Source organism: Alternaria alternata, assembly GCF_001642055.1.
Source record: "Alternaria alternata strain SRC1lrK2f unplaced genomic scaffold CC77scaffold_23, whole genome shotgun sequence".
NCBI classification, from domain to species: Eukaryota; Fungi; Ascomycota; class Dothideomycetes; order Pleosporales; family Pleosporaceae; genus Alternaria; species Alternaria alternata.
In genome coordinates this window covers 421621-438263 of record NW_017306212.1, presented here as the reverse complement: position 1 = coordinate 438263, position 16643 = coordinate 421621, and the positions used below count along the sequence as shown (strand labels likewise).

General features: G+C 52.7%; 8 protein-coding genes across 8 annotated transcripts; all 8 read right to left on the bottom strand.

Annotated features, from left to right (window-relative positions):
* Window positions 1-1501: 1501 nt before the first annotated feature.
* Window positions 1502-3391, bottom strand: CC77DRAFT_998268 (zinc/cadmium resistance protein-like protein; the record flags this gene model as incomplete). Its single annotated transcript, XM_018536533.1, has 3 exons — window positions 3092-3391; window positions 2949-3035; window positions 1502-2899 (listed from the first exon to the last, which is right to left on the bottom strand). The coding sequence occupies exons 1-3, from the start codon at window positions 3215-3217 to the stop codon at window positions 1502-1504; spliced, it is 1611 nt and encodes a 536-aa protein (XP_018381472.1). The 5' UTR covers window positions 3218-3391.
* A 602-nt stretch (window positions 3392-3993) lies between these two features.
* On the bottom strand, window positions 3994-4481 carry CC77DRAFT_918423 (hypothetical protein; the record flags this gene model as incomplete). Its single annotated transcript, XM_018533693.1, has 2 exons — window positions 3994-4334; window positions 4391-4481. Coding segments are annotated over 2 exons (432 nt in total), but the record flags the coding sequence as incomplete, so codon positions are not given.
* Window positions 4482-5096: 615 nt separating this feature from the next.
* On the bottom strand, window positions 5097-7315 carry CC77DRAFT_1024476 (hypothetical protein). The gene is made up of 2 exons (XM_018525882.1): window positions 6767-7315; window positions 5097-6652 (listed from the first exon to the last, which is right to left on the bottom strand). The coding sequence occupies exons 1-2, from the start codon at window positions 7050-7052 to the stop codon at window positions 5181-5183; spliced, it is 1758 nt and encodes a 585-aa protein (XP_018381470.1). The 5' UTR covers window positions 7053-7315; the 3' UTR covers window positions 5097-5180.
* CC77DRAFT_1024475 (hypothetical protein) lies at window positions 7006-7635 on the bottom strand. The gene has a single exon (XM_018525881.1). It carries the CDS (start codon window positions 7338-7340, stop codon window positions 7113-7115), a length of 228 nt encoding a protein of 75 aa, XP_018381469.1. The 5' UTR covers window positions 7341-7635; the 3' UTR covers window positions 7006-7112.
* CC77DRAFT_414739 (hypothetical protein) lies at window positions 7433-9381 on the bottom strand. The gene is made up of 4 exons (XM_018531616.1): window positions 9265-9381; window positions 8081-9117; window positions 7755-8029; window positions 7433-7702 (listed from the first exon to the last, which is right to left on the bottom strand). Exons 2-3 carry the CDS (start codon window positions 9098-9100, stop codon window positions 7862-7864), a joined length of 1188 nt encoding a protein of 395 aa, XP_018381468.1. The 5' UTR covers window positions 9101-9117; window positions 9265-9381; the 3' UTR covers window positions 7433-7702; window positions 7755-7861.
* Window positions 9382-9673: 292 nt separating this feature from the next.
* Window positions 9674-10585, bottom strand: CC77DRAFT_1065610 (hypothetical protein; the record flags this gene model as incomplete). Its single annotated transcript, XM_018528827.1, has 1 exon — window positions 9674-10585. One exon carries the CDS (start codon window positions 10583-10585, stop codon window positions 9674-9676), a length of 912 nt encoding a protein of 303 aa, XP_018381467.1.
* Window positions 10586-11969: 1384 nt separating this feature from the next.
* On the bottom strand, window positions 11970-14813 carry CC77DRAFT_1012719 (hypothetical protein; the record flags this gene model as incomplete). Its single annotated transcript, XM_018523786.1, has 4 exons — window positions 11970-12214; window positions 12460-12518; window positions 12643-12938; window positions 13080-14813. The coding sequence occupies 4 exons, from the start codon at window positions 14811-14813 to the stop codon at window positions 11970-11972; spliced, it is 2334 nt and encodes a 777-aa protein (XP_018381466.1).
* A 543-nt stretch (window positions 14814-15356) lies between these two features.
* CC77DRAFT_945177 (hypothetical protein) lies at window positions 15357-16557 on the bottom strand (the record flags this gene model as incomplete). The annotated part of the gene is made up of 2 exons (XM_018535011.1): window positions 15357-16457; window positions 16513-16557. Coding segments are annotated over 2 exons (1146 nt in total), but the record flags the coding sequence as incomplete, so codon positions are not given.
* Between the last annotated feature and the right edge of the window lie 86 nt (window positions 16558-16643).

Below are 16643 nucleotides of genomic sequence, written 5' to 3'. Positions count from 1 at the left end.
TGGACGACCCCAGCACCATCAATGCTCGTATAAAAAACCGCACACGTAACTTTAGCTGCAGTCATGCTAACCGTGCCGCCACAGAGATAGGATGGCATCGGCAATCCTGCAACCAAATAGCCAACGTATTCTATTTGCAATCCAGCTCTGACCGGTCCATAATCTTTTCAAGTCTCCAGCCTTCCAGACACTCATCTGGAAAATTTGCCTGGCCGACCCACCCCGATTGCGGAAAGTAGAAATAGTTCAGACAGTCTCTCCGGGTTCAGGGACCAGGACCGCCGAATCTAACGACCTCGGTTTCTTTCCAAACAGTCCCGAATACACACTAGTTCGGGCGACGCCGAGAGGGAGACAGAGAGATAAGCTTCTGACCCGCAGTGGAGCTGTTCACGGTCGTCTCGCCTAGACACGCTCGATTGGGGATTCAAGCCACGACATGGCCAATGAGTCTGCGAGGATCTCCGCATCGCGCGCTTATGGACTGCTTAGTGGGGAATTTAAGCGGTGGTTGGGTTTTCGATGGTGGTGGACCATCTTTGCTTGGTAACGGTGACCGAGGATCAGGCGAGAGATGAGCGTAAGACGGGGGACATTGCAATCCGACATTGTATATCGCAAGTCTCTTGTCGTGGTAATGACAACCGCGTGTTGCAGGCCATGGCCTTCATGCACATCACGTCCTTCTCCGCTGTAAATGTTACTCCGCCTCCGTCACGACATGCAATTTCCGCCATAAGCACGGCTAAGCTGCAGCGCCCAGACACGGAAGGCGCGGTCAAGCTTTCTTACCGACACACATTTACCTGTCAGCGGCGCAGTGGCGCGCCTGAACGTCGGGTCGCGTACATGTTCCTTGTATAAGCGTACAATCCCCGCGTTAATCCCGGCCCTGCCCTTGGTTATGCGTGGTGCTGGGTGCTGGGTGCCTGTCCCCAATGCTTCCAGAAGGCCACGCCTGCAGGTGCGCGGCGGTAATGGAAGATAGTGACCCACGGCCCAACCCACAGATCTGGAAGCTCGTTGTCCTGGTGCCCACATGAGCTCCATATTATAAACTTGGTATATGCTTGAAGCCCTTCGTGTCGCAGGGCGTGAGTGTGGAGATGTTGCCCACTTGGGCAAACTACCCACACGAGCGTTCCACTCCGTCAGCACAGGGCACTCGAGACACGCGACTATTTCACCCAGTGGCAGCTAGTGCTGTGTTGGAGAGGTTGGTGTAAACGGTCGAGAGATAAGGATACGAAACATGAGTCACGTTTCGCCATCACTTCTTCATTATGTTCAGCTACCTTCTATTCCTCCAATGCATTACAATGCCGTCCATGAAGATTCCATTCTCTACCCGCCATGCATAATTAGCGACCATGATGTCGCCCTAGCCTTTTGATACAAGGGACCTCCCAAACAGAAGAAACATTGACACATACAAGCGTCGGGGTACTGTAACGAAACAAATAATACACGCAGTGCCAGTGGAAGGGAAAAGAGCAATTGCTTATGAAGAAGGCGCAATGGGACCGGTAGTATTGGGGTCGCAGCATTGCTTTCCTCCACCGCAGCTGTCGGGGCATTCTAGCAGACAAGCATCAGGGCCGCCCTTTACGCTGGGGTTCTTGCTGACGCGACCGCCATCTTCCGCGCCGCTGTCGTCAGAGCCATGGGCTGAATGGTCGTGGCTGGCGTCGAGGCAGAACTCAGGCTGGATGGTAGAAGAGTGAATGCCATACTGGTGGAGGCATTCGCGGATTTGGCGTGCGAGGTCCATGTAACGTGCCGAGCCCTCACCCTTGAAGTCAAAGTCGACCTGAACGTGCAGGGATGCAATAAGCTTCGTGTCTGACAGCTGCCAGACGTGGAGATGGTGGCAAGAGACGATGCCGGTAAGGTCGGTAATGTCCTCAGTGATGTCGTCGATGGAAAGGTTCTCCGGAACGGCTTGCAGAAGGATACGAGAAGCAGCCTTGCACAGGGGCAGAGCAGACAGAAGGATGATGACGGTGATGAGCAGAGACACAGCGGGATCAGCATACATCCTCCAGGAGAAGTCGGTGAGCCAGATGAACAGAGCAGTGCCAATGACACCAATGTTGCCAAGAGCATCGCCCATGACGTGTAGGAAGACACCACGCATGTTGAGATCTGCGTGAGAATGACCGTGGCCACCTGCGGATGACTCTTTCTTGGGCTGGTTGTGGTTGTGGCCCTTGTGCTGATCCTTCTTGTTGGTCTTGCCATTTCCGTGAGAGTGGTCGTGTGAGCCGTGGCTCTTGGACTTGGATAGAAGCGAAGTCTGCTCAGTGGGCTCGTCGTCATCTATGACATTATTGTCCTCGTCGTCAGCCTCGTCGTCGTGCGCGCGCGAAGACTCGATAATGCTGTTCCTGAAGGACGAAGGGTGTACGTAGATCTCGTCGATGGTGGCATAGTTGCGCGAGTGCGATCGGCTGTGGCGTTTGTTCTTCTTTCCAGGAGTAGACGAGCGGCGTGTGTCTGCGTCGGATGTGAATGACACACCGTTGGACTTGGTGGGTGTTTGGGTGAGGTTTGACGGGAAGCCGACGCGGTTCTGGGGCAGCACATCCGCGATGTTACCGCTCTCATCTGCGACGGCATGGTCATGCGCGTCTACACCATGAGAGTGACCCTCCTCAGCGTGTGAGTGCGCGTCATGTCCGTGGGAATGGCCGCCGTGGCCGTGGCCGTGATCGTGGAAGAGGAAGAGACCGATGATGTTGGATGCGAGACCGCAAGAACCGACGATAAGAATGACGACGGGGTGCGAAACATCCTGTGGCTCAACGAATCGCTGGATAGCTTCGAGGAAAATAGAGAGACAAAGCGCGACTAGAAAGACTCCGTTGATCAGAGCACCTAGAGTCTCCGCACGTTGCCACTGCTCCTAGTTAGCAGAGCCGTCGCGCACAAGCAATGAGCCCACTCACTCCGTATGTGTATGTCTTTGAGTTTGTCTTCTGGCTAGCCACCTTGACTGCCCACAAGCCGACAAGGAGCGAGATGACATCGTTCAACTGCGCGAGGGGTCAGCATGTGCCTCCGCATTATACGTCGAGCCAGATATACGCACCATGTGGAACGAGTCGGCAACCAGCGCCAAAGAGTGCACCGTATATCCGGCAATCAGCTCGACGAAGAAGAAAGCCGTGTCGATGGCGAGCAGTATCATGATGCGCGTGGATTTGGAGAGCCCCATGTTGGCGGTATCGGAGCGTCCTTCGCGCTGCACTGGGGTAATGGGTTGACGGCGCGAGGGGTGCGATCGAGGCTTCGGGGCCTTATGTACGACGGCGGAAGTGGGTAGGGGGCAATGTCGTGTTGGGGAGTTGGAGAAAAAGGGTTGGGCTCACGGTTCGCAAGGTTGTCGCGTAGGAGAATTAAGAAGCGGAGTGGCGCTATTGCGTCAGGCCTCACCCAGTGCAGACGTACAAACTAGCCATGTTTGCGACTAACGGCCCGTATCGACATGCAATACTTGAGCAGTAACACGCACCCAAAACAACTTTAACCGCCTCACATTGGCAAACTCTCCCTTGTTTCCGCGTATCTGTAGCACGTCCACTGCGCGCTGCTCTCAGTGCGACAACCGCGTACCGAGGTTCATAGCTAAACGCTGCCAATATATCCACAGATACTGGCAAACCTTTCCAAAGCCTTGCCCCGCAGAGTTGCTATGGTTTGCTCCTGTAGCGCGTGCCGCTATGCCGCAGTTCCACAGTGCCACAACTTGAACAGTGAACTCGGCTAGTTGCGAAGGGTCTGAGTTGGGCCCACCGCAAACGATGACATACCGTTGGCGACGTGCCTACTTGAGACATGTTCCAGCCTTGATGATACTCGTCCAACTCGCACATGACTAGTTCTGCACTTGTGCCTGTGGCGGGTGCGCTGACTAAACACATCTGCGCCATAGTGTAGCATGTGAATCAGCATTCGTCTCTACAAACACGCCCATACGTACTACTCGTTACCAAAGTACGTCTTCTCGATGTCTACCCCAACAACCACCGCGAATGTCACCAACAGCAAACATATCATCAAAACCATGACGAGCCCTACCTCCCACCCTCCTGCCATGGCCTTCCCTCTCACAAGCGCCCTCTGTAGCCGCCAAAACCTGATTGCCCCTACTAACACCACGACAATAGCCATGCAGATCAAGGTTGCTGCAAGCGGTTTCCCGACCTTGTAGAAACCAAAGTGCGGGTTAGGCGTAGCCGAATGCTGTAAGTGGAAGAGCTGAGCGGTCAAAACTCCTGTCATGACAAGGATAAGGGAGGTACGGAGGTAGCCTAGGAAAGTGCGTTCGAGTGCTGAGCGCCTCATTAGCTGCCGAAACATCCAAGAGTGGACAGGGAAGGGGATATACCCAAATGATCTCTGTGCGCTCCTTCGTCGATGCTCAGGCTAACGTGTGCAGCCCAAAGTTTGACAACTGGGTCATACCACCGCTCTGTCCTTGCTACTTCGTCTCTACCAGGCCCTTCCTGATACACATTGACCTGTGCACTTGTTATGCTGATGTCAGAAGCATGGCGCCTGAGGTCCTCTGTTGAGTCATTTGTCGAGCTGCGCAGCAACGCATTGCGCGATCGTATACTGTTGAGACTAGGTATCGCACGCGGTTCATTCAGTGTAGTAGTTCTTTCGCGACGTACGGGTCCCAACTCCTGCGAGTAGCGCTGTCGCTCGTAGCGCACTGCAACTTCTGAGTCAGGATGTGGTTCTGCATGGGCGCGATCATGGAGAGCCGCCGCAGGTAGGCCAAGTGGTGATACAGCGCGAGGTGGTGCTGGAACGCTCATGGATCCGGTCTGCATGCGTGACACGAGAGTAGTAGTGTGGAGCTTAAGAACATAAGACCAGTCATGGTAGCAACCACGTAGAACGCATGCGATGCTATCTGATAACACTTTCTTCGGAAAAGAGCGGGAGCGGAGTTGTTGCTACCTAGGGGAGTGAATCGAATGGGCAGGAAGCTTGGGGTTGTGGGGATGCGTCGGCACGTCGGCCGGACCATCGCGCATGCTCTTGAAGGTTGAAACCGCTTGCTATATGGTAAATTCCAGGAACATCGATGGTGGACAGTTATTAGAATTACGTCTCTAGCTACAGCAATACCTCGTTATCGTTACATCGTCCTCGCGCCAAGAACTGCATTACACAAGAACGAGCCCGCCTACCACCACGACAGCAGCGACGTACACCTGCTCCATAACCCCATGTGTCGCTCTTGTCGCAGCGCCACTCGAAGTGCTCGAAGGAGCAGCATCTGTGCTCGATGGCGCTGAGGTACTCGTGGAAGAAGAAGAAGCCGTAGAAGTAGGAGCACTCGCCGATCCAATCTCATCAACATCGTCTGGCGCATCGTACAATTCATTCCCATCACTCGCCATAGTCCATCCCAACGCAGTACCATCACTGCTCACAGCTTTTCCACGTACAAAGCTCTCCAACTGTGCATCGGAAAGGTCGATTGTTGTCTCGAATCCTGTCCTCCTTGCCACAGTGACATTGGTCCAGGTACGTGAATCGCTCGCATTGGCCGTGCATACAACCCAACTTTCGACCTCAGTAGCCCCGTTCCAAGAGAAGAACGCCGTGTTTCCGTCTTGATCCCAGTGCACGTCCGGCTTGGTGGATGGTTTTCCCTCCCATTGCTGGCGATACGCGCGGTATGCGTTTACAACGTTACTTTTGCCAAACTGTACGTCAAGAAGGATGTTGCCTTGGTGATCCAACTCGGTGAAGAAGGGCTGGCTGCCGAAGCCAAGCATGAAGTTTGTGGTTCCGTTAGAAGGGTCGATGGCTTGCAAGCTGCCTTCGAATGTTGCAAAGGTCTTGCCTTGGTTGGCGAATTCAGTAATAAGTTTGACGGTCTTTTCGTTCTGATTGACATCGAGCAAGAGACCTCGCGAATAGCCAATCGTCTCGGTGGGTCCATTGTCAAAAATAGTCATGCGAGTTTGGTTGTCGTTGAGCCAGCGAGCATCGTGTTGGAAAGCGAAGTTGGCAGCCGGGTCAACGTCAAAGTCCGATTGTTTACCTTGAAGGCGCCAGATGATGCTTCCGTCTTGTCCAGATATCTTGTATATGGCGTCCATGACGCGTGCTGAGACTAGGTAATCACCGTTGCTGTCCTTCTCGACGGAGTTTATATGGAAGTAATCCCACGGCGCTTCTTCGGATTGACCAACCTCAGACGGGAGAGAGTTGTACGACTCGTTGATTCCAACATGAGTACTGGCATTCCACTCAAAAATAAGCTCTCCAGTCTCGATGTTGATTTCCTGGAAAGTATTCTCGAACAGCCAACCATTCTCGATACCTCCGGATGCAGTCAAATCCCATGGAATGCCATGGTAGATCAAGACAAGCGCGGTATCGTCAGCAGTGATGTCGAACTCGTGGATATCGCCCATTTCATCTCCGAAACGGTTGACCTGAAAGTGCGCTATCTCGTCATAGCTTTGGTTGAGGATATGATATGAGCCTCGTCCGTAGCCGTTCAGTAACTCTCCAGACCAGAGTGTAAGTACAGGCTCGCCCTTGTACGTCTGCGTCTTGAAATCGAAAGGTTCGCTGTAGTTGCCGGTCCATACAAGTGACCCCATGCGATCGTCTGAGAATTCTGGTCACACGAATTAGTATATGAAAACAGCGTTACACGATCGACCTGGCGCGGCTGAAATGCATGGCTTACACGTAAAATCTAATTAACTCCCTGGAAAAAAGAGAAACATACCAAATATTGCTGGCCAATTCTGCCCACTCGTAGGCAGACCATTGATCCCCAGGAACACAAGTCCGCTCTGCAACGCTGTTCCATTTCGATTGATCTGCATCTGCGGTGGCTTCACATTCGTGTTCGACATGTAAGTTTGGTACGGCGTGCCACTCGGATTAGAAGCTCCATAGCTGTCGAAGTCATAGCTAACAGAATCCTGTGCAGTAACAAAGGGCAGTAACAGAGACGACAGCTTCAGCAGTGACAGGCTAGCTTGGGTAGCGACTGAGTGGGCGCTGTGCATCATGACGGCGCATACGTAACGATCGATTAGAACCAGATGAGAGCGAGGAAAAACCAGCAATTAGGGTATCGAGAGCACAAAGAAAAGTACAAGCAGGCTGAGAGCAGGAAGGAAACACAAGTACCGAAAGGCGGCAGCCCATGATGTACCCCGGTAAGGGTGCGGCTTGTTGGATTCCCAGCTCATCTCCTCAATCCGGTCTGTCGATTGCTTACACTTGGCCCGGATAAGCAGACAAGCCACGCTTACTAGGCCTAAGACGCGTTCTTGGGCGCCCGGACAGGTCATGGGGGATGCGATCTTCTAGATGCAGCTTGTAGACAGCTGCAGGGTGTGGGGCCGCGCATTGACATAGTACCAGACTTTCCCATCCTACAAACCCTCCATTACACGAGCAGTAATGCTGGCAATTCGTTAATCACGTCCATACAGCAGATTTCCAGAGAACAGACGTAAGCTGGATAGCTTTATTGTGACGCGAGATAGACAACAAACGGGACTTCGGGAGTTAGGCGTGCCAACGGCTCACGCTGCTAGTACGGCTGATTGTGCCGTACGCCACATATCAATGGCGGTTGGTGCGTCAATCATACTGGGAATATGATTCGTACGTTACCGCCACAGTCTTTCACTCTCGCTTATCGGTTTCCCTGTTTAATGAAAGATTAGTGATGGCTAGAACGGCATCATATCTCCACGCACGTGAGACAATTTCTTAACACGGCAAGCATATTGTGACGCCGCGTCACAATGAATTTATCTGGGTCAGAATAGCGTTTTGACCTCTTGGTCTGCTATGCAGACTGACTCTATTTGCTCATGAACTTGCTCGCAATGTTGAGCGCGCTGCCGAGAGCGCCTCCAGAGTTACCACCGCCGCTTCCACCGCTGCCTCCGCCCATCTGCGATTTCAGATAGAACTTGAGAGCCATCTGTGCAGCCTGAGCAATGGCATCTTGCTTAGTAGCAGCCGGGTCCTAAGTATGTCAGTAAAACACTCAAATGTGTAAGGTACACTTAAGACCTACAGTCTTGCCCTCGCTTTGCTGCTTGTCGAACAGCTGGGCTGCCTGACCCATGGCCATCCCGATGAACTTGTTCTGTCCACCCTTGGCATCCTCGTTACTGCCGTTGTTGAACATCTTCATGGCTTGCATAGCCGCAGCAGCGCCGACGTTGTTTGAGCTGGCTTGCTCGTTACCGCCGTGGCCACCACCGCCGTAGAATTTCTCGTGCTGCTTGACTGCATCGTCTTCATCTACATCCTCATCCTTGAGCTTGTCCTTCTTGCCGGACAGCATACCGAGGACGTTGCTAAACAGATCGTTGTCGCCGCTGTTTCCAGACTCGCTCGAAGCATGCTGGGCCGCACCTGAGAAATCGTCCGAGGCACCACCATAGCCACCGCCGCCGCCGTAGGATGTGCCCGAAGAGTGTTGACCTCCGTGGCTACCTGATCTGCCGTACCCTCCAGTGTTGCCTCCATAGCTGCTGCCTCCGGATGGGCGGTCATTATAGTCGTCACCACCTGAGTAGCCCCCACTGGGACGGGACTCATGGCGCCTGTCGTCACCGTAGCCACCGCTCGGGCGGTCATTGTAGTTGTCGCCACCGCCTGAGTAACCTCCGCTTGGACGAGACTCTTGACGTCTGTCGTCGCCGTAGCCTCCGCCTCCAGAGTAGCCTCCGCTGGGACGGTCGTTGTCGTATCCTCCACCCTCGTGTCGTCGTCCACCGTGGTCTTCGCGTCTCTCATCACCCAACGCTGGACCACCGTAGCCGCCCTCCTGTGGTCTTCCATATTCTTCTCTACGCTCACCACCACCACCACCGTAACCGCCAGAGGAGCCATAACCTCCTCCTCCGCCTCTCCTCTCTTCGTCGCCTAGAGCAGGCCCACCAAAGCCACCTTCCTGGGGTCGGCCGTATTCTTCGCGGCGGTCACCGCCACCGCCATATCCGCCCTGCTCGTGTTCGCGACGGTCGTCTCCACGACCACCATAGCCAGACTGCTGGCCGTACTCGCGGCGATCGTCGTTGTATGACATGTTGAAGGTCTAGAAGTCTGCTTTCCCGTTAGCGATGCCAGAATGGAGAACGATTGACTGCTAATGCTCCCACGTCTCTTAAGCTTGCTCGGAGCTATGCGACGCGAACATGCAAGTAGAGAAGGTTGTAGGTCATTGATGAACATGGGAGAGCAATGACTTACAAAACGTTGAAGAAGTGAGGGTTGTATGTGGATTGAGAGTTGGCAAAGTTTGAATGTGCAGATGTGTGTTGAGGAGGATGTCAGGTACCCAAGTGGCAGCTATAGCTCTTGTCGGCCTTGGAAGTTGCTTGCCCCTCCAACCAAGGCGCTGCCCCTCACTACTGACGTACAGCACCCACTACGCGGCAAGCTTCCCTGTCATGATTCGCGCTAGTGTTACAGCAACATGCACATCACGTCACGTCGGACAATTCAACGATTAGCGGTCAGCGTCGTCAGGGTGCGATTCATGTCTGCTGCTACAAATATAGTATCAATGCAATGTTCGCTGCATTGTGATGTCGGAAGAGAGCTTGGATCCATGACGTGACATTCACAACCAACCAACCTCATCCTATCCCATCGACCTTTAGTAGTCATCGCTCCTCCTGTTCGAACCCCCATACCCAGAACTCTCGCGGTCATTGGAGCCATAGCTGTCCTCGTTCCGGCGTTCAGAACTTCCGTACGAATCATTGTCGTCACGACCCGAAGAGCCACCATACCCAGAAGAAGTGTTTCCTGAGCCATAAGTCTTGTTGCTTGAGCCGAAGTCATCGTCGTTGGTTTTGCGGTTAGAGGAGCTGTACGAGTCGTCGTTGTCACGGTTCGATGAGCCGTAGCTTGACTGGTTCTTGCTTCCATACGAGTCATCATCATCCTTACGGTCTGATGAACCGTAGCTTGATTGATTCTTGCTACCGTACGAGTCTTCGTTGTCATTGCGGTTCGAGGAGCCGTAGCTGGACTGCTTGTTGCTTCCGTAAGAGTCCTCGTTGTCGTTTCGGTTCGAAGAGCCGTAGCTGGATTGCTTGTTGCTGCCGTATGAGTCCTCGTCGTTGTCATTACGGTTTGATGATCCATAGCCCGAAGACTTGCTCTCTGAACCATAGGTGTTATCGTTGTCATTACGACCCGATGAGCCATAGCTTGACTGTTTGTTGCTACTGTACGAATCGTCGTCGTCATTGCGCTTCGATGAGCCGAACTCGGAGGTCTTGTTGCCAGAACCATACGAGTCGTCGTTGCGATCGGAAGAACCATATCCTGATGACTTCTTCTCAGATCCGTAGGTATCCTCGTCATCATTCCTGCGCGTAGAAGATCCGTAGGAAGTGCTGTCGTTGTCATTCGATCCATAGCTGGACGTTTTGTTGCCGTAAGAGGAGTCATCCTGATTGTTTCCATATCCAGAGGACTTAGACCCGTACTCATTGTCGTCACGGTTGCTGCTACCGTAGCCTGAGGTACGGTCCTCGCGATCGTTATCGTTGTAAGACATGGTGATGAGAACTGGTGTTTGTTTGGAAGAATTGAAGATTGAGAATCTATTGTGCAGAAAGAAGTCGGAGCTTGTTGATTGCTGACGATTATGGCAGACATCCTACCTCTTTATGTACGCTCTCTCGGACGCAGACCTACCCCTCTATCACCCCGCAACACCAAAAGCAGGTTTGGTGTTGGTTCTGCCGTCTTTGCTCCATTGCTATCGCTGCGACCCCTGTGAAGCTGAGCCGTGAGCTAAGGACCGCTCTAGATCTCGGCAAAGTCCGAATGCGCAATGGTTCCGCAGCAACTCATCACCAAAAACGTCATGGTAAACATCTGAGTCTCCATCGTGGCACCGCAAAGCCACCGCACAGATATGACCGAGCAACGTACTAGACTTTCGGTGTGGCCTTTCGTAGCGCAGAACAACCTTTGCAGCTACATTAGCACGACCGCGAGCGCGCCGAAGCTGGATTTGCGGGATTAATGTAGTGGCTGAGCATGATGTACTGTGTTCGGACGTATCTGGTGTGTTGGAGGGGTAGATTCCAGATGGGCGAATAGAGCGAGAACGATCGGACACGGGATGGCCGACGGGTGGGACATCAAGCACGCAAGCGACATGGGTTGCGAACTTCATGTATGAAGGATGAGTATTCCAGCGGTTCCGGAGATGCTCAAATGAAGAGAAGCTAGTGACGATGCAGAAGAGATGAATGGTGGTTGACAAATTACCTAGGTATGTATGGTCGCGCTAATTTGGTAGTTACACGCCGGTCCTTGCACGTAAGAGATCATCCAGAGTTGAACGAACGCAACCACGGATGATCAGAGTTAGCTTCTAAACAACCAATGTTGTGAGTTATCTCGCAGGTGCGCGATGCCCATAATGGTTTCGTTCTGAACCCTCAGCCTTTCGAGCGTTAACATCAGCTCCGGCGCCTACCATCCTCGCCATCTTGACCAAGACATTCATCCTACCACAAGTCCAATATGTGTCCGGCTCTGCCATCTTCATATCTCTTGGCGTGCATATCTGGTACGGATGTACTTCATTAAGCCACTACAGTTAGTCCGGTTGCACGATAACTTTGATCCGTCCTTTGGCGTCTTCTCTATTCTAGGTCAACGAACGTAACGGATTAAGCGGTACAGAGCTTTGGTGTCGTTGATCATCTGGATGGTTCTGTGCGGGGTGGTGAGAGCAAACAAGACTTCAAAGATGATGATGGCGATGAACGCCACTGAGGTTCAAACGTGATGTACACTTACAGTTGTAGAACGCATACCTTCACCACTTGCTGTAAACGAAGTATTCGCTTTACTGTGTTGCCAAGATAGAATTAGAGTACCTCTGAGCTACTTGCCCTGTGTAGAGACTCATTTCTCCTGTTACACTATTCTCTACAGTTCTCAACTAAGGCGTTAGGCATAGTCTCTTGTAATCCACTGATAGCACACTTGAACTTTCCTACGATTGTCAGTTGACCGAGAGCTTCAGCAATCGAAAGCGCTGTCCTGCCATCTTCTGTGAGGGTAGATACATCGGCATCCCAATCGATAAGGATATCAACAATGCTCTCGTGGTCGTTCTCGAATGCCTCAATCATATGTGTCCAATCGTCCGAAGTCCGTACATTACCTAGGTAATATCACAACCACACCCCTTGAGTCTCTTCACTATGTCCAGGTTTCCACCACGACAAGCCCGGTAGAATGGAGTAGCCCCAGAAGTTGAAGGAATATGTAGGTCAGCTCCATGCTCTAGCAGCGTCTCCAGTCCCTCGAATGCACAGTAATCAGCAGCGAAATGTATCGGAGGCTCTCGGAAAGTGCCGTTCAGAAACTTAGCGCACAGGTGAGGAGTTGCACAGCTACCTCTCTTACGGTCACCCAATACTGCACCCAAGGACTGGTATCGCATTTGCGATCCTAGCTTCCAGCAGCTTCGAGGTACTAGAGTCTTCAAACGACCACAAGGACATTTTCAGCTGAAAAAAGAATTAATTCAAACTACCTAGGTACGTACGTCCTTCTCATTTGCAAAGACCATCACACATCCTTCAGTACCTTTCCGCAGGCAGCACCTCTTCGTTTACTTCGTTTCTCTCTTCAAACGCCTCCACCAACCCCTTTGCTTCCCCCAAATCCTCGATAAGTATGCTGACATTTTGTTTCGCCATTAGCAGAACAGCGTCAAGTTCCTTCTTCTTAAGAGGGCCCTGTGCTGCTCTTCCAAACAGCTGAGTCTGGGCCACATAATCTCCTGGCTTATGAGAGTGCAGCAACTCATCCTCTCGAATAGTAGCATCTGAGCCACGTGAGAACATGTGAGCAAGCCGACCACGACATGCTTTGCGTCTCCTCTGGATATCGTTAAGTGTGCGCCACACCTCTCATTCGCGCTCCCATCATCCAGCCAGAACCTTGTTGCTGAAGTCTACTATGCGCTTGAGTTCTATAACCTCTTCCTGCAGGCTGAGATTCTGTACATCGAGTTCCCTGACCTGGAGGTGCTTGTTCTCCAGATTTGTGCTAAGTTCTGGAATGAGGTCTTCTTCTACGCCAACGATGCGATCTTGGAGACCGTAAACCGCAGTGTGTAGCTTTTGGACAAGACGCACGTCTAATGGGATCGCCGACATGGCATTGCTGCGTGGTACAAGATTGGGAAATGGTGGAGGATATGGAGGAGCCGAATCGTAGATGACATCGTAGTGGAGGGCGAGTTCGGACGGTGTCAGTAGAGAACAGAGAAAGGCGAAGACATGCTCTGGCACACGATCAGGGGGTGACGGTGGGCGATGATAGGGATCATGATTGGAGTCGTCACTAGAGCCCGATGACGAAGAATAGTAACCTGGTGGTACACCATTAGTTAGCTGAGGTGGACTCTCTTCATTACCTCCGCGTAGTGGCCAGTCGGAGTGCGGGGGAGAACAATAGAGAGCGCTACTTGAATTCGAACGATTGTGATATCCAGCATTCACGCCATTAGGCAGTGACTGTTCCTCCTGTTGTTCCTCGAGTTGTCTAAACTTTTCCAGTGACAACGACCGGTCCGCCTGTCCAGACTGAAGACGGTCATGAAACTCACTCCCAGCACTTGGGTGGCTGAAATTTGGAACAAGACCAGCGTCCTTCATAGTAACAGGGTAAGAGTTCTTGTCAAAAAGCTTTTGATCAGCAGAGGTGAGACTACGTTCAATTCTTTCTCTGACTCTTGCTCTCATGACTGGATCGACGGCTTCATTGCGTATGATACTGTTGAGCGCTGAGTTCCATGTTAGCCGTTCAGGCTGCTCGCTTCCGGTTGACAATCGGATTTCTAGTCTTCTCGAGGCATTTCCTTCAGCCTTTTTCTGTGAACAATCTGATTGAGTTGGTGTGGAAGAGAAATCAGCCTGCGGTACCGAATCAATATCAGTCTCAGGGGCATCCGTCAGGTGCGGTGGGGCATCAGGTGTGAATATCGTCGGTAGGATGCATGCTGAGTCAGGTACATCCACAGTGGCCTCTTTGCTGCCATCAGCGTATACGGAATTATCCAAAGGGAAGTCCATGAAGCCATCCCATTCCCTAGTGCCAGGGGTGATCGGTCCCCTTGGTGGAGATGGGGGTCTTGGGGAAGACGGAGTCCGCATTAGAACTTGTGCCCGTGGAGCTGCAAGACTCCTGCTGCGTTCTTTCCACCGCCGCAAGTTCTCAGCGTTTTGTTTGGCCGTCAAATACTCACTCGGCACGGGTCTCGGATACTCTCTTTGCTCTATCTCATGAACCTTATTCCGCTCTTCCCACTGTCTTAGATTTTCTGCGTTCTGTGACGCGGTTAAGTATTCACTTGGCACAGGCCTTGAACGTGGCTTCTGCTCACGCTGCGTCTTTGGACGCCTTATTGGGGCTCTGTGCACCTCCTGTCTAAGCTCTCCTCCCAGTGGGCCAGCGCAAATCGGCTCTACATCAGAGGCCAGCATGATGCTGTTGAAGAAAAGCTGCTCCCGTGGGTAAATGTGACCCCTGTATGGACCTCTGTCGATAATCACTGGAAGCTCATCAGGCGAATCACTACTCCTAGGCCCCACACGCCCGTCATCAAGGTCGTTCTCAATCTTGTCGCGTGCCCTTCGCCTCTCCTTCTCACGTCGTTCTTCTAATTGTCTTGGTGTAGGAGATGGTTCATGGATCGTGTAGTAATGAGTAGGGCGTCGAAAGGGGTGTTTGAGCCGCTGGAACGATGGCATCGTTGTAGTTTAGGAGCTGGAAACCAGGTGTCGTAGATGCTAGATGATACAAGAAGGCCAGGATGTGGGAATACAGTCCTCGATCATGGGGATGCATGCGTTGTTTGGCAATCCAATTTGTCCGATTGTGATAAAGGGGCGTTTGTGGATGTGTTGGCTGATGGTACGCTTCAATGACAATCGCAGAATCACGCATGACCATGGTGATGTCCGAACACATTTGTCTGCAGTGGAATTGTGTAAGCAGTCAGGAAGTGATTGCGCGGAGACTGGGACGAGCACGATGGAAGTTATGAGAAAGGACACCGTGTGGTGTTGAAGCCAAGGGGTATTATTGCCGATGGCGTTATAAATATACACTACTTGTATTGGAGTCTCTTCCAGTGAGACACTTGCTGTGAAGCCATGATCGTTGTTCGGGGTATGCAACAATCGTAAATGCGCCAGGGTAAAAGAAGAAACCGCTCCATGGCTATGCAACCGCGAGAATGCAGATGAAACGCCCCCATGCCGTGTAATCGTAAACCATAACGCCGAAGAACCTCAATACCTCTTCTTAGCCTTGGCAGCCATAGCCGCCAACTTCTTCTTTCGTTCCTCCTTCTCACGCTTCAGCCGGTTTTCCTCGGCTAATGCCTCAGCGTCTTCCTTCTTAGCGACCTTGAGGGCTATCTGTTCCTCTTCTTCGACGTCCCAGATACCACCTTCCATGTCGGAGGAAGCATCAGAGGCATAGTCTTCTTCTTCGTCTTCCATGTCACTAAGTTCGTCCCAGTCTGCATAACCATCGTAGCGTCCCTTGGCCGGGTTCGGTTTTGCCTTGACGGCTGGCGTGCCGTTCCGACTTGATGTTGCAGGAGCACTCGCCGGACGGGCTGTTCCTTTGTATCCAACTTCGACAGGCTTCTTGGCCGGCCGGGCTGTGCCTTGGTAGCCAACCTCGGATGGCTTCTTCTTTTCTTTCGAGGGATCGGCTTTCGGGTCTAGGACCCTTGAAGGTAATCCAGCAACAGGCTTCTTGCCCTTTGCCCCAGCACTTGCTTCTGCCTTGAGTGCCAAGCGCTCTTTTCTTGACAAGATCTTGGTTGGCTCGTGCTTGATTGGCGGAGCGATGGGCTTCGTCGCGTCCTTCTCTTTGGCTTTCTGAAGCATAGCGAGATACCCCTTCTTGGGTGCGGCGGACGAGGCTGGTGTTGACGTGGCAGGTGGTGCAGGCTTGGGCGCGGGCGCGGGCACAGGCGCAGTGGCCTTGGGTCTGGCAGCGGGTGCATTTGACGACTGTAGAGGCTTGCGGACGGGTGGATTTGCTGGTTTCGATGATGCTGGAGCAGCGGTTCCACGATATGGGACAGCTGTGGTAGATGCGGATGGAGTAGGTTTTGACGTGGCAGGCGACGAGGTGGCACGCGCCACGCCGTTGGGCTGCGCTGGTCCCCCAACAGCCTCCTTCCTCTGTATCTTGACTTGTCCACTCTCAACCGGCCCCGATGCCTTGCGCTTCAACTGAGGCGGCTGCGATGCGCCATTTGCCCCTCCGCTTGGTCGCGACACTGGCCTAGGGGCTCCGGCAGGCGGGGCTTGCTTGGATACGGTCGCCTGTGTCTTCGCGCTCGGGTCGATTATAGACATGATGTCTTTGAGAGACTAAATGGTGCAGTCAGCATGTGAGAGCCGACGTGGATGGAGTCGCCAAACTCACACTCATAGTGGGCAACTGATAAGCGTTTGACTCAGGGCTACCGGTCGTCGAATCGATTGGAGGACAAGTTGTACATGCTTTCCGGGTAAGAATCTCCGGAGTAACTGGTCGTCAGGGACTGATCGCGCGCG

Coding starts and splice junctions, on each gene's coding strand:
- CC77DRAFT_414739 (XM_018531616.1), bottom strand. CDS start 9,100: ATGTCATACAACGACGATCGCCGCGAGTACGGCCAGCAGTCTGGCTAT. Junction 8,030..8,080: donor AGCAAAGCGAGGGCAAGACT/GTAGGTCTTAAG, acceptor TGACATACTTAG/GACCCGGCTGCTACTAAGCA.
- CC77DRAFT_1024476 (XM_018525882.1), bottom strand. CDS start 7,052: ATGCACAGCGCCCACTCAGTCGCTACCCAAGCTAGCCTGTCACTGCTG. Junction 6,653..6,766: donor GAATTGGCCAGCAATATTTG/GTATGTTTCTCT, acceptor TCGTGTGACCAG/AATTCTCAGACGATCGCATG.
- CC77DRAFT_1024475 (XM_018525881.1), bottom strand. CDS start 7,340: ATGACCTGTCCGGGCGCCCAAGAACGCGTCTTAGGCCTAGTAAGCGTG.